Consider the following 14,352-nt stretch of genomic DNA (forward strand, 5'->3'; position numbering starts at 1 on the left):
CTCGTCGATTTTGAGTTATTTAATTAGGTGCCAGACCTCCATTATTTTGCTAGGCGTGTGCGGATTAGTGCTCCAGGTCTTCAGTACTGAAGAATTTATCCATCTTATCATGCTTCTATCCACAATTTGCTTTTCGAAATACAGAGCATAAAAGCACGAAAACAGAAATGGTCGTATATGATGTTAAGACCATAAAATACTTGTCTCCATTTGCAGATGTAAAAAACTAAATAAATGTGGGCATGATATGGAACGAATATTTCTCGGTTAACTAAGGCTGTGTTTGGCATTGTTATGGATTGTGATAATCTCATTTGTTTTTGTCCATTTCATCGTTTTATTATCCGGTTGTTTCCTATTGTCATGCCTAATTTTCACAAGAGATTATAAAGCAAGTTCACCACAACATAGTTCAGCAACGGCAGACAAAACCTAAGAGTTTGAGGCAGCTGCGCCTGAGCTTGTGAGTGGCGGCTGGTGGCATCGGACCTTATGAGATTGATGGCATCTGGACCTTATGATCCACATCCAATCGAAATACAGTAACGTGCTCACTCAGTGCAACCAGGTTAAAATCCAAACTCCCAAGTTGCCTTTTCAGATGATTTCTGATATCTGGAAGGAGCAAGCGACACAAGAATGTCACATAAAGATTAGACTAAATCTGCTATTACCAAGCAAGAAATTAGTAGCATGCAAAGAATTCAACACATAACCTTTTATAGAAAAGAAATAAGTTAGGCGCGGTGGGATGACCTGTAAGTGCACCTAGTGCCCTCTAAGGGTTTTAGATGATTAAGTGACAAAACAATTAAGGGACTAATGTGTTTGTCAGTATACACAGGTGAAAGTCCCCGAGGATTTAGTTTAACCATGAGTTATGACCCCTTGTGTGGAACAATTGAAGAACTCGGAATGTCCTCTGAAGCTTTGAGAAGCTTTTGTGTAGACTTTTGTTTATTAGTTTCTCTACTGTTGCTTCTATTTATGTCGCAGGACAAATTGTACTTTCAAGAGGTGCTTAAGTGAAAGTTAGATTGAAGTCTTTGGTGTGTGCTCAATCCAACCTATTTCTCTCAGAGAGAAGACTTTGAAATCTCCTTCGAGGCAAGTTATTTAGCGTCAATGTTCTCGGGACATCGGAGTTAAATGTCTTCGCTGAGGAGTCAGATGTCTTGTCCTGCTACCGAGTCCACGTACGCTTGATTTGAAAACCTATCGTTATCCATGTGTCATGTTGTCATTGTGAGTCGGCTCTAAAGGTCATCATATAAGCCCATGGGTTGTCACCCCCGGCTATAAATAGCCCCCTACCTCAACCATAAGTGGTCACTGCTATGTGAGAAATTGACAAATATTGTCTGGGCAATCCATTCCTCACACTGATCTTAGAGAATCCTAAGTAAGGAAAAATCCAGGGTCTAAGAACATAAAGTGATGGGAAAAGTATATTTTTCATCCTTCAACTTTATTGATAGTCTACAAATGGTCCCTCAACTTCAAAACCGGAAAGACCTAGTCCCTCAATTGTTGAAAACAGATTTTTTTTTCGTCCCTCAAACTGCTTCAAGTGGTTTTGTGCTGACATGGCATGGTTTTGACCGCTGACTTCACCACGTCAACGTCCACCTCACCTTTATCTTCTTCCTCTCTCTTCTCTCGGTCACGCTCTTTTTCCACCCTATGAGCTCGTGCAGCCGGCCAAGATAAAAATCTAATGGCTCGCCAGCCGGTTTGCTTCAACGTACGTTGCGCGAGAGTTGCACCTTTTTTGACCAGTGGCAAATCAATTAGCTTGGCTAGCTTCGCACAGCAGGATCGATCAAGTTACTTGCTACTTTGAATGCGTGTGGCTATGTTGACACCAGATTTTGGTATGGTCAAAAACATAATTAAGATGGCCTCAAATGAAAAGTGCTCAAAGTGAGAAAGTTATGTATCTTCAAAAGGAGAAACTTTGATATTTGGGCCATAGACATCCGATCTCATCTCTAAGGCCGAATTTGTATTCGAAGTACTGAGATTTTGTATTCAGAACATTATTCGGCTGATTACGCCCCCAAGACGGCCTCATATAGAAAAATGATCTAAACGAATTATCTTCGTCTCGTCGAAACAGTCAATTTTGATATAAAGATCGTCCCAATCCAAGGTCGTATGCAAAAGTTAGAGCCCGCACTACACGCCCCTCCAGTGAGCAAAATATGACACCCGAAACCAAACACACATGTGGGTATGTCTGATGAGTTGCGTGAATAATTAGCTATTTTGTGTGAGTGATTTGGCCCTGAAGACGGCCTTTAATAAAAAACGTTCAACATGAAAGTTGTTCGCCTCGTCGAAACGGTTAAATTTGCTTTTGGGCACATCTTCATCCGAGGTCGTTTGTGGCATGTGAGAGTCAAAAACCGAACTGATGTTCCAGACTTACCTAAATCCGAGTTTGGTTAATTTAGGAAAGATTTGGACGTGATTGACGTGATTTGAAGTCATTTTCTTGTACTTATATTGACAAGAGGTGACAGTCGATTGAATAACACACAATCAATCAAATCATCTATCACTTTTTATCTTTTATCTTTTCTCCTTAACCCTAGCTCTTCTTCTTTCTCGTTCTTCGTCTGTTCTTGTTACAGGGCGGCGAACCTCGAGGCCCTAGGGGCGATCAGGTCGACCTATGGCAGCCCATAGCCGCCACGCGCCCTGACGGGGTCCCTCCCAGGCGTGTGGGGTTTCGAATCCTCAAAAGCACCCACCGGATTGCCTGCGTACCGCGCTTCCGGCCGGGTCTCCTTCGACGTGAGCTGTGGTGCATCACCCCCGGCGCCGAGGGTACACGATGATGTGTTCGTGTGCGAACACACTTTTGGCGACTCCGCTGGGGACGAAGCTTTGAACGGTCTCCAGCACGTTCTTGCTACGAGGAGATCGTCATCTAAGGTTTGCAATCTACGAAGGTAATATGAATACTCAATTTCCTACTATAGATGCAGATAATTCATATGGTGTTACTAGATCGTTGAATAAGTATACTCTATCGGCCGGCCCTAGTTTTTTCAATAATGCATCTAACCACGTGCATAGGCTGATTCAAAGTAATTTACATGCTTCAACTTCTTATGATACTAGTAACATACAACATATGTATCCTAACTCTAATGCATCGGCAACCCCACAAATCCATATGCCGATGAACAATATAATGGGTTTGGTTAATCAATTTGAAACACCTCATGTTAAAAATTCCAATAGCATATAAGAAAGTGTTTCGCCCTTTTATTCATCGGCAACTAATTTGCAATATGTGAATTCAACCTTGCCGATGGATGGGAGGATTGGTCATACTGCTACTAGCTATTCGGCCAGTTACTCTCAACCATCATATGCTACACCTTATGACAATAGTTTTTCAGCACCATACACAACTGTAGATGTTCATAATTCGGCTTCACACCTATCTGGTCATAGCCGAATAAATGTAAATTTTACAGGAGCGGTTGTGCCAAATATTGTAGAAGATGAGGTAGTGGTGGCTGCATTGAAGAGTTTAGCCCATAATAAGAGGATTAGTGCTCTTTGCCTTGAACAATATGAAAAAGGGTTATTTCCTAATTATGTGGGAATAAAAGCTAGAGTTTTGCAAGAAGATGAATCTTTGCCAAATGATAAAATTGGTGAGCAAAAATATGGTTTTACAACAATGCATATGCCTTCACCTAGTACTACATCATATTATACACCCCCTACACAATTGCAAAATTTTGGCAACACTCGTGTGTCGTTGCCGAAAGAACCTAAAAGCATTGGGGGGCAATCATATCCGGAGTGGGCTGAAATTGAGAAAAAACTTAAAGCCAATTTTGCCGCTCGCCGCCAGAAACAAACAGAGAAAGAATTGGCTCAAATAAAATAAGCATTGCTGGTTAGTAGAATCAATGAAAAGAAGGATGATTTGGAACATGAAAGTGCTTCAGTTCAAAAAGCCGAATCAAGTAGTTTATATTCTGAGTCCATCAAATCCAAAGAGGCAAGCATTATTGAGAAAGGGAATGGCAAGCATAGCAAAATGACCATGCTTGATTTTTCTGAAGTTAAGGAACCTACTTCCTGCCCTATGAGTTTCGTGCCACAGAAATTGACAAGCCTCAAGGATAAGAACAAGTAGCTGAACAAAGTTCAGTTGGCAAGGATCTTCGAAGTAAAAATTCACAGAATCAAGAAAAAGGTGATCAAAAGGCGTTGTGGAGCCATTCAAAGACGGAGAAAAGTATTATTGAAGTGATACAACCATCATGCTCTCCCAATATATTTGAAGAGGTATGTTTAGCAAGTAATTTACCCATTTTCAGATTTAGTCAGAACTTTATTGTTGATGCATCTATTAGAAAAATCCTCATAAGTAATTTTGAAAGACCAATTAAGAAGGGCAATTTACTTGTTAGCAATAAAAAATTTATAGAACATATCGGTCAACCCATTGCGCTATTTATAAAGACCAATAGTGAAAAATTATTACAATCAAAACTTTCCCCGTTGTTTTCAGAGTTTATATGTACATGGGTAGCTTTGCTTTTTTCATACTTGGCTTACTCTTGGTCTCAATTGAGACATGCATGTTCTAACTATTTTTGTTTCAGAAACTTAAAGCCAAGGTTAGGTTCTTTTCATAAAACCGATGCTAGTATAATATCTTATCCAATGACATCGGTAAGAGAATGCAAAATAAAATTCATAGTCGAATGGGGTGATGCAAAATCTGAACCGTTCATTTGCTTAACTCCAAAGCCGTTCTCACAGCAAGATTGGCTAGAAAATAAAAAGTTTACCTTCAATTCAAGCATGTGTGATCAAATATTTGATTTGTTGCTGAAAAATAATTACATAAGAATTCTTGATCACCATGTCAAGCCATCAATTCAAGAACGAATGTATTGTAGATTGCATCATTCGTTCAAACATAATTTTGAGGATTGCAATATGTTTCGTCAAATAGTTAAATCGGCAATGGATAAAGGACGAGATTTGTTGAAACACCAAAGGATGACCAGTCTATTCCGATTCATCCTAATGGCAAAAAGTTTTTGCATCCGCTTCTTCAAGCTGATTCATTAAATGATGAAGGTAAAAACAGTGGATGATGGGATCAAGTGTTCAAGTAAAGAAGTTGTTCAAGAGCACAATGAAGATATTCTTGAAAAGGCGGGAATTCCCACAAGGTTGCGCAGAAGACGCCAAGTTTTGGAAGGCAACAAGAAAATTCAGAGATCGATGAAAGCGAACCAAAAGAAAACAAAGGCCGAAACAAGCGCAAGTGTAAGAGATCAAAAATAACCTTCGCTGAACTATTGGATAAATATCAAAAGAAGAGTGAAGAGAAGAATGCTTATCGGCCAAATCATGCAAAGAAACCAAGATCACCTCCAAGGCGCAAATATGAGGATCGGTATTGGCAAAGTGAGAATTTTAATGCAACATATTCATATCCTTATTTTTGGCCGCCAATGCCAATGTCGTGGATGCCTCCCTATGCTCATGTAGATCCATATCCATCATGAGACAGGTATGATATAAGGGCACATTTTCCATCTTATTTTAGATCATCTCATCAATATTATGCAGCTCCGAGAGGATCGGCATTTGAACAATCACATGTTAAAGACCGTTTCAATCATAAGGAATCGGTCCAGAGCTCAAGAAAGAAGAAAGAGGTGGTCAGGCAAGTTTACCACGTGAAAATATGGTCGTAAGTGTGCTACTTCAGATTTGATCTCAAATAACAAAGAGCCAATTAAAGCGTTGACATTGGCTACAAAAGGCAAAGAAGTGAAACAATCAGATGATAAAAATCAGAGTGCCAAATCTGAAGAAAAGAAGTTGAGGGTGCACAAGGCCCAAAAAGAGTTGACATTGGTTGAAACAAAATAACAGTCAAGGTGCTCACTCGGCTTATCATATTGGCAAAAGAATGAGCTACAAAAGCTTAGTGCACAAGAGCTGAGAAACAAGAACATGGCATGGGTTCCCAAGAGGAACAGTCAAAATAAAAATGATGTTTGTCCTTCTATTGTACCAAGTGTTACAAAAGTGAAGAAAGGGAAGGATGGAAGCGGAAAACAATTAAGCCAAATGTGTGCATCATTCCATGAAAATCTTCGATTAGCACATCATCCATATTCGTCAAACATGTCATTGATGTCTTTGCCATAGAATTCATCCCCAGGTATGATTGGTTACCCTCCATGGGCTTATTTTGATCCATGGATGCAATATAATTTTTTATATCATAAAAGGGTATTACCAAATCACTATACATTTTATTAGCTACAAGTTTGTTGCTGATCCAGATGGCTGAAATACTTGATTTGTTATTTCATTTGTTTATTTTGGCTATACATACTTTGGTGGGTGAATTCTACATGGACCTCATGGTAATGGCCGATATTTGTCTATCGCCCTAAGAATATATCTAAGAATGGTTGGTGTGGTATTCTAACATCGTCCTTAGTTTGAGTAGAGATTGAGATAAGTGCTTGCATAGAAATTTGTCAAATTGATGTCATTGAAGATATAATGCATAGACCAATTCACCAAAATTGCAAAGTGAACTTATGTTTTGATTGGGTGTGTTTTGGCTTACTAGTTTTCAGAATTTACGTAAGGCCAAATCATGGTTGATTTTATTAGTGAGCATCATATTGACATCATGGATAGTATTGGTTTTAGCTTTATCTCTCTAGTACCATGGAGATTTTATATTGGCGGTTAAATTTGTAGCAATGGCCAAGGTGTAGGTGTTTTTTATATATCTCCTTATGGTGCTATTTTGTGAAGCCTCATGCTGCTTAAAATATTTATGCACAAATTATCAAAGCCGAATACGCATTGTTATTCGGATTGGAGATTTTTCTTGCTATAGCTCCTATACATATTGAGGCTTCCGGTGATTCGTTATTAGTAGTGCAACAAATATCCAATGGTTATCAGTGTTTTGACAAATCGCTTTTAGTTTATCTTGAGGTATGTCTAGGCGTAAAAATTGCCTTGGATTGTTTTAATATTCATCATATATCTAGGCATGAGAATTGGAGAGGGTTAGCATAGCAAATATACAGCTACCATGTTGGTCATGTTGTATTGCATGTCTATCAACAGTCGATGCTTATTCTTGCCAACATAGGTAAGGCCGAGTTGGAGCTCACCACCTCGGCCACTAATGAAACTTTTATGCAGGTGAAGTAAGGATTGGAGGAAGTTCATTCTTGATTATCTGCAAAATGCTAGCGAAAGGGTGAATAATATGGTTCGGAGGATGGTTTTGATATATGAAACTTATCACCACACTGTTATAGAATTTGAGAAGTTTTCACCCAAGTTTGCATCAAGAGGTTCAAACAAGCAATGGCCGATATATACTTATCGTCCTAAGAACAGGCAAAATGACCGATGGAGTGTTGACATCGTCCTTAGAACAGGCTATGTGCAAGTTATTTTTTGGCACACAAGCTTTGCTGAAAAACAGGGGGCATATGTTGACACCAGAATTTCGCATTGTCAAAAACACAATTAAGATGGCCTCAAATGAAAAGGTGCTCAAAGTGAGAAAGTTATGTACCTTCAAAAGGATAAACTTTGTTATTTGGGCCATAGATATCTGATCTCATCTCTAAGGCCAAAGTTGTGTTCGAAGTATTGAGATTTTGTATTCAGAACACTATTCGGTTGATTACGCCCCCAAGACGGCCTCATCTAGAAAAATGATCTACACGAATTATCTTCGTCCCGTTGAAACGGTCGATTTTGATGTCCCAGTCCGAGGTCGTATGCAAAAGTTAGAGCACGCACTGCATGCCCCTCCAGTGAGCAAAATATGACGCCCGGAACCAGACACACATGTAGGTATGTCAGATGAGCTGCGTGAATAATTAGCTGTTTTGCGCGAGCGATTTGGCCCTGAAGATGGCCTCTAATAAAATCCGTACAACATGAAAGTTGTTCGCCCCGCCGAAACGGTTAAATTTGTTTTTGGGCACATCTTCATCCGAGGTCGTTCGTGGCTTGTGAGAGTCAAAAACCGAACTAATGTCCCATACTTACCTATCGGAGTTCGGTTAATTTAGGAAAGATTTGGACGTGATTTGGAGTCCTTTTCTTGTACGGGAAGTCCATCCTCCTCTTATATTGACAAGAGGTGACGGTCGATTGAACAATACACAATCGATCAAATCATCTACCACTTTTTATCTTTTATCTTTTCTCCTTAACCCTAGTTCTTCTTCTTCCTCGTTCTTCGTCTATTCTTCTTGTTACAGGGCGGCGAACCTCGAGGCCCTAGGGGCGATCAGGTCGACCTATGGCAGCTCATAGCCGCCGCGCGCCCTGACGGGGTCCCTCCCGGGCGTGTGGGGTTTCGGGTCCTCAAAAGCACCCACCGGATTGCCTGTGTACCGCGCTTCCAGCCGGGTCTCCTTCGACGTGAGCTGCGGTGCATCACTCCCAGCGTCGAGGGTACACGGTGACGTGTTCGTGTGCAAATAGGCTGTCAATCAGAACTACTTATCTTTGTGCAAGATCGCCAGGAGCGAAGGAAGAGGCAGAGCAGCAGGGAGGTGAGGCCACGAGCTGCCGGATGCGGCAGAGCAGATGTGCGGCCAGGTGCTTCCGTGGGCACAAAGAGAGGAAGAAGACAAAGGTGAGCTGGACGATGATGTGTCGAGGTCAGCGGTCAAAACCATGCCATGTCAGCACAAAACCACCTGAAGACGAAAAATATCCGGTTTTGACAATTGAGGGACTAGGTTCGATTTTGGAGTTGAGGGATCCTTTCTAAACTTTCGATAAAGTTGAGGGACGAAAAATATACTTATCCCTAAAGTGATTGAGCATCATTGAAAATTTTAATCGAAGCCTAACTTGAGCTTATTACTCTTGAGGACTGTGCATTCTCTAGACGGTTAGGCGTCTGTTGAAGAGCATCCAGAGTGTGGATTTGCCAAAGAACAAGTATGTGAAGGTCCAAAGATCATCTCAAGATCTACCCCGGGCGACTGGGGAAGTTCCAAGGAACTTAGCTCAGGGGAATAAGGTGAGGACTAAGTTTTCTCGGAGCTCTAGCTCGGCCTCTCCAACCCAGACGTAGAAATGTGCCAACTGTTTGAACTAGCGTAACATATCTATGTGCCTTCGCCGAGCAACGGGTTCTATTTCTTCCCACTACCTTTACTTTTTGTAGTTTCTTCTGCGTTGAAGAATTTTCCTTCATTCTTTGTGGCTGTTGCGAAGACTTGTGTGAGTATTTTCCATTATCCGCTACCTAGCTTTATGATTAGCTTTGTACTATATTTCTTCTATCTAGCGTGCTTCTGACTCTAGTTATTAGTTTTGCCTTGCATGCTTCTCAGTTTGTGACTGTTTAAGTTCAGTACTTGCATAGTTCTGTTCACTCTCATTTTCTTCGGATAGCGTGTTTTCCGAAGAAATGGTCAAAAAAAATTCTCCGGTTCACGCCCCGCCCCCTTTGGTCGATAACTTGATGCTACATAGCCTTTGGAGAGGTGTCTTTTTATAACATTTCAGAAGAAAGGACAGAAAACATATACAGTTCCCTCCAGTGGTTGAAGCTATCAACTTGTGAATATTCACAGAACGTCAAGGCTAACATTTATATACCAAAGTTTCAGTGAAACCTATGATATCCGCTGAACGCATTTGAAAGCATCTCATCAGGCGGATTCAAAAGCTAAATCATGAATTCGGTGCAGCAAAACGGTCTTGCTGTCTATGTTTCTGATGCGTCCAGCTTTGGATGTATCCTTGAAAAATAAAACGGTCTTGCTGAAAGCATACAATTTGATGCAAGTGAAGAAAAGAAACATCAACAACAAAGTGAATAAACCATGCTGCTCATGAGCAATCATTTAGAAATGCTGGTAAACAACAGCTGCTTCATATGAACAACGGGCTTGACAATCAAAATTCTTCCATTTGTTGTTATTATACAAAAAATTGCTTAGAGCCAGAGTGAAATTACATCAAAGGCCTTTAAAACTTTGTTATAAAATCTAGTCTCAAACTTCCCCTTGTCTACCGGTGTTCTCCGAGATATTCTCCCCTTGACTCCAATGTGAAATTTCTGCTATGCCTATGCTCTATTCACACGGATGGTTTGTCCTTCCAATTCCTGAAATCACATTAAGTTGCAGAGCAATAAAACACATGGGAAAATGTTTTAGATTATGGGTCATACAAGGCATAGTGTGGGACAAATTTTCATGTTGATAACCCAAGAGCCATGCATGTCTACCAAATGGTTTACTGGGTACAAGAAAAAGTTGTTTGCTTGGGAGTGGTCTACCACTTCGCTTTGACAGATGTGGCTTACATTTTTTGAATAGCAAACTCAGGTGTGATAATTCACGTGATGAAATATCAAAGTAAATTTGACCAGTAGTCTAGGCATTAAAAAATATAATTTGGTCTGAATTTGATCTAGTTCATCTGAACATGCAAAGTTGGTCCTGATTTGTTTCAAACATTATTATTATCTCCGTAGCTGTCGCATATCAAGTTTTGAAACCATAGTCTGCTTTTTATTGTCAAGTGATGTAATGTGATCAGGAAACAACTGCACACTAGCAGGTGGCATTTTTGTGCAAAAGAAGCTTACTGCATTGTTGAAAGTAGAAACCGCAGCTTCCACTTCTTCCTCTGAAGAAAACGTGACAAACCCATATCCCTTGGACTTTGGAGTTCCCGGAATTCGGGATACCGTGGCACTGAGGACCTCCCCTTTTTCAGAGAAGAAGTTCTTGAGCACTTCCGTTGTCACTTTCTTTGCAAGATTGCCAACATAAACCTTGTACTGGCTGTCCACAAACGAAGGTTCCGATTCCGGTGCAGATGTATCAATGTTTGGTAAGAAGCTCTCTGTCACATTCACTTTAATTTTTCTACCTCCAACCTCCTGGTACAATCAAAGCACAAACACACGTCACTCGTGCATCCACTGCATGCATAAGCATGACCGGACAAACGACGGGATGAAGCTTACGGTGTCATTCAGGCTCTCAATGGCGGCAGCGACCTCCTCCGCCGTGCTCATCGTGACAAACCCGAATCGCCGGCTCCGACCACTATACTTGTCATACATAACCTGTGAAATTATCAGGCAAGCAATCATTTTAGTGATATAAATACCAAGATACGGCAAGCAATTCATCACCATAGCCATTTGCATGTTACATTGTTTCTATCTTGTAAAATTGGCAGGAAAACTATGATAGTTGATCCCTCCCTAGGGTTTGCATACATCAGGCTCTAGTTATTTGTGTGGTCCAACTCTAGACCGACATGATGCAGGGGCCGGAGGTTTCAACCTCCTTAATAAATAAATAAAAAACAAGAACAAGAACATGATAAGAACTAAATATTATACTAGTATAGTGAGTAAACAACAGAATGTTTGGAGAATTCGTTATCGCGACCAGATGACGAATTCGATCTTGGAGTGGGTACTGGGCGCGTCGCCGATACTAGAGCAGCATTACATTGCACTAGTGCGTTACCTCGGCCCGCACGACGGTGCCGTGTGCGGCGAACATCGCCGACAGCTCGTCGTTGGTGACGGTCCTGGGGATGTTCCCCACGTAGAGCTTCCGCGTGGCCAGCTCCTCGGGCGCCTCCATCACCGCGGAGGAGGCGAGCACCTTCACCGCCGCCCGGCGCCTCGCCCGCGCCGCCGCGCCGGCCGGGGGCGCGGCGCGGAATGACACGCGGGCGGGGGTCGAGGCGGATGCGGGGCTCCGGCAGCAGCGGCGGTGGAGGGAGTGAGGGGCCGCTAGAGAGGAGATGGTGGTCGCCATTGGAGCTAGAGTGGCTGGAGAGGACACGGGTGAGGGGAGGAATGGGGTGGCGAAGCGAGGAGGGAGGAGGCAAGGGAAGAACGTTATCCGGATTCCGGTGTGGTTTTGTTGGGCCGCTGTGCTCTGTCGGAGGGATGCTCTGCTCACTGGTGCTTCCAGACTGAAAACGGCCCCCCATAAAAAACATAATTTTTCTTTGAACAAATACAAATAAGTCATTGTATATGTATGTACAATATTACAAAATTTCATGTCAAGACTGCATCCACGGCTGAAAAGGAGCAAATGTGATTTCAGGCACTACACCGCGCGAGCGGTTAGCTATCTCAAAAAGATGATTTCATGCACCATCACTTTTTTTGTCTTGGACACTCTTAAAGCATGTCCAATAGAGCCCTTAAACCCTAAAAAACAGAAATAATCATTTTTTTACGTGTTGGACAAAAAAAATGCGTAGACTAGAACCCCTTAACCCTTAAACCCTTAAAAAAATTTAAGGATCGGACCTGCAAACCCTCTCCCAACATGTAGAAGTGAGGATTGGGGGGCAAAATCTATCCCAACCCTCACTTCGATCCGGCCACGCGCGGGAGGGAAATTTCCCGTCCCCAACCTCCTCCCGCGCCTCCCCCGAGCCGCCACCGGCCGCATCTCGGGCCGCCGCCGCCGCCGTCCCGCCCCCGCGCCGACCCGAGCCGCCTCCGGCCGCATCTCGGGCCACCGCCACCGTCCCGCCCCGAGCTCCTCCACCGCCGCCCCCCGAGCTCGTCCACACCGCCGGCCTCCTCCACCGCGGGCCGTCCAAGGTGAGCTCCCCTGCTCCTCATCCCTCTGTCTCCACACCGCCGGCCTCCTCCACAGCGAGCTCCGGCCGGCCCTATTTCCTGTATTTTTGTTACAGAGCAACACTACATTTTTTTTGTTTTGTGTTGTGTAGATGGATGCGTTGTCCGATGATTCTGGTTGGTCGTCATCGGACGATTCGGACATTGAGGACTTGCTTCAAGACGATGACTTCGAGATGATGGGCCTCCTCCTCGACGTGCAAGAGTTTGAAGACCGCGTGAAGCTGATGGATCAGAGGAGAGGGTCGAAGATGGGGCAAGTCACCATCTACCGGAACCGATGTCTCGGACACGAACATTTGATGCAAGACTACTTCGCGGAGGTACCAACATACCCACCTCGCCTCTTCCGGAGAAGGTACCGAATGCGCCGTAGTTTGTTTGTGAAAATTGTCACCGATTGTGAGGCCGCCTCAGATTACTTCAAGCTCCGTAGATCCGCCGCCGGTATCATGGGGTTTAGTGCGTACTAAAAGATATCAGGTGCAATGCGGGTGCTCGCCTATGGCATACCCGCGGACTATACGGACGAGTATCTTCGCATTGGACAAGATACAACCACGGCATCCGTTCGTAGGTTTGCAAAATTGGTCATCCGGTTGTATGGTGATGAGTATCTTCGGGCACCCAACGAGGAAGATACAAAGAGATTGATGGAGATGAATGAAAAAAGGGGATGCCGGGGATGCTTGGTAGTCTTGATTGCATGCATTGGAAATGGAAAAATTGTCCAAAGGCATGGCAAGGAATGTATTGCGGTAAAAGCCGTGATGCTACCATTGTGCTTGAGGCCGTGGCATCGGAGGACACATGGATTTGGCATGCATTTTTTTGGTTTGTCGGGAACACTCAATGATATCAATGTGCTCAATAGATCTCCTTTGTTCAAAATATTAGTTTTCGGGGATGCTCCAACTTGCAACTACAAAATAATGGACAATGAGTACTCAATGGGATACTATCTCACCGATGGAATTTACCCCGATTGGGAAACTCTTGTGAAGTCCATCAAGGAGAAAAATGGGGTGCCCTTAACCAGAAAAGAGGCTCATTTCACCAAGGCACAAGAGGCAGCCCGCAAGGATATTGAGAGAGCTTTCGGTGTTTTGCAAGCAAGATTTGCCATAGTTCGGGGTCCAGCTCGTTTTCGGGACAAAAAACCTTGGAGAACATCATGAAATGTTGTGTGATTCTACACAACATGATCATCGAGGATGAGAGAGGGTTAAAATTGCCTTGTTTCTATGAATGTTGGTACTCGTGTGCAACCGGAAAGAAACCCTTGTCGTGTACAAGCTTTTCTTGAAGCACATCGTCAGATTGAGGATGCAAACACTCATGGTCAGCTCCGGGATTATCTAGTAGAGCACCAGTGGCAGTTGGCTAGGCGGCGCCAAGGCCCATGATCTGCCTTTGTTTACTTTTCTATGTCCTATTTGATTCGAACAATTATTATAATTTGCTTCAAAACATTGTTGTAATAAATTGAATGATTATTATGTGTTTGAAAGTACTATCCGGTGTTATCGAGATGATGAAAATTGTGATATGCCAAATGACAGTTTTAAGGGTTGGGGTTGGGGCAAAGACTAGAACCCTCAAACCCAATCCTTATAACGAAATATTCTGTTATAAGGGTTGGGTTTGAG

General features: G+C 42.8%; 1 protein-coding gene across 1 annotated transcript; it reads right to left on the bottom strand.

Moving 5' to 3' along the window:
- Positions 1 to 9,913: 9,913 nt before the first annotated feature.
- LOC123111608 (30S ribosomal protein 2, chloroplastic) lies at positions 9,914 to 11,984 on the bottom strand. The gene is made up of 4 exons (XM_044532431.1): positions 11,562 to 11,984; positions 11,048 to 11,149; positions 10,664 to 10,960; positions 9,914 to 10,177 (listed from the first exon to the last, which is right to left on the bottom strand). The coding sequence occupies exons 1-4, from the start codon at positions 11,856 to 11,858 to the stop codon at positions 10,139 to 10,141; spliced, it is 735 nt and encodes a 244-aa protein (XP_044388366.1). The 5' UTR covers positions 11,859 to 11,984; the 3' UTR covers positions 9,914 to 10,138.
- Positions 11,985 to 14,352: the final 2,368 nt, after the last annotated feature.

Source organism: Triticum aestivum, chromosome 5B, assembly GCF_018294505.1.
Source record: "Triticum aestivum cultivar Chinese Spring chromosome 5B, IWGSC CS RefSeq v2.1, whole genome shotgun sequence".
NCBI classification, from domain to species: domain Eukaryota; kingdom Viridiplantae; phylum Streptophyta; class Magnoliopsida; order Poales; family Poaceae; genus Triticum; species Triticum aestivum.

Excerpts from the sequence above, each read along its gene's own strand:
- LOC123111608 (XM_044532431.1), bottom strand. The coding sequence starts at position 11,858 with ATGGCGACCACCATCTCCTCTCTAGCGGCCCCTCACTCCCTCCACCGC. Across the intron at positions 11,150-11,561 it reads GCACCGTCGTGCGGGCCGAG|GTTATGTATGACAAGTATAG; the intron begins GTAACGCACTAG and ends ATAATTTCACAG. Across the intron at positions 10,178-10,663 it reads TTTCTACTTTCAACAATGCA|GAATTGGAAGGACAAACCAT; the intron begins GTAAGCTTCTTT and ends ATGTGATTTCAG.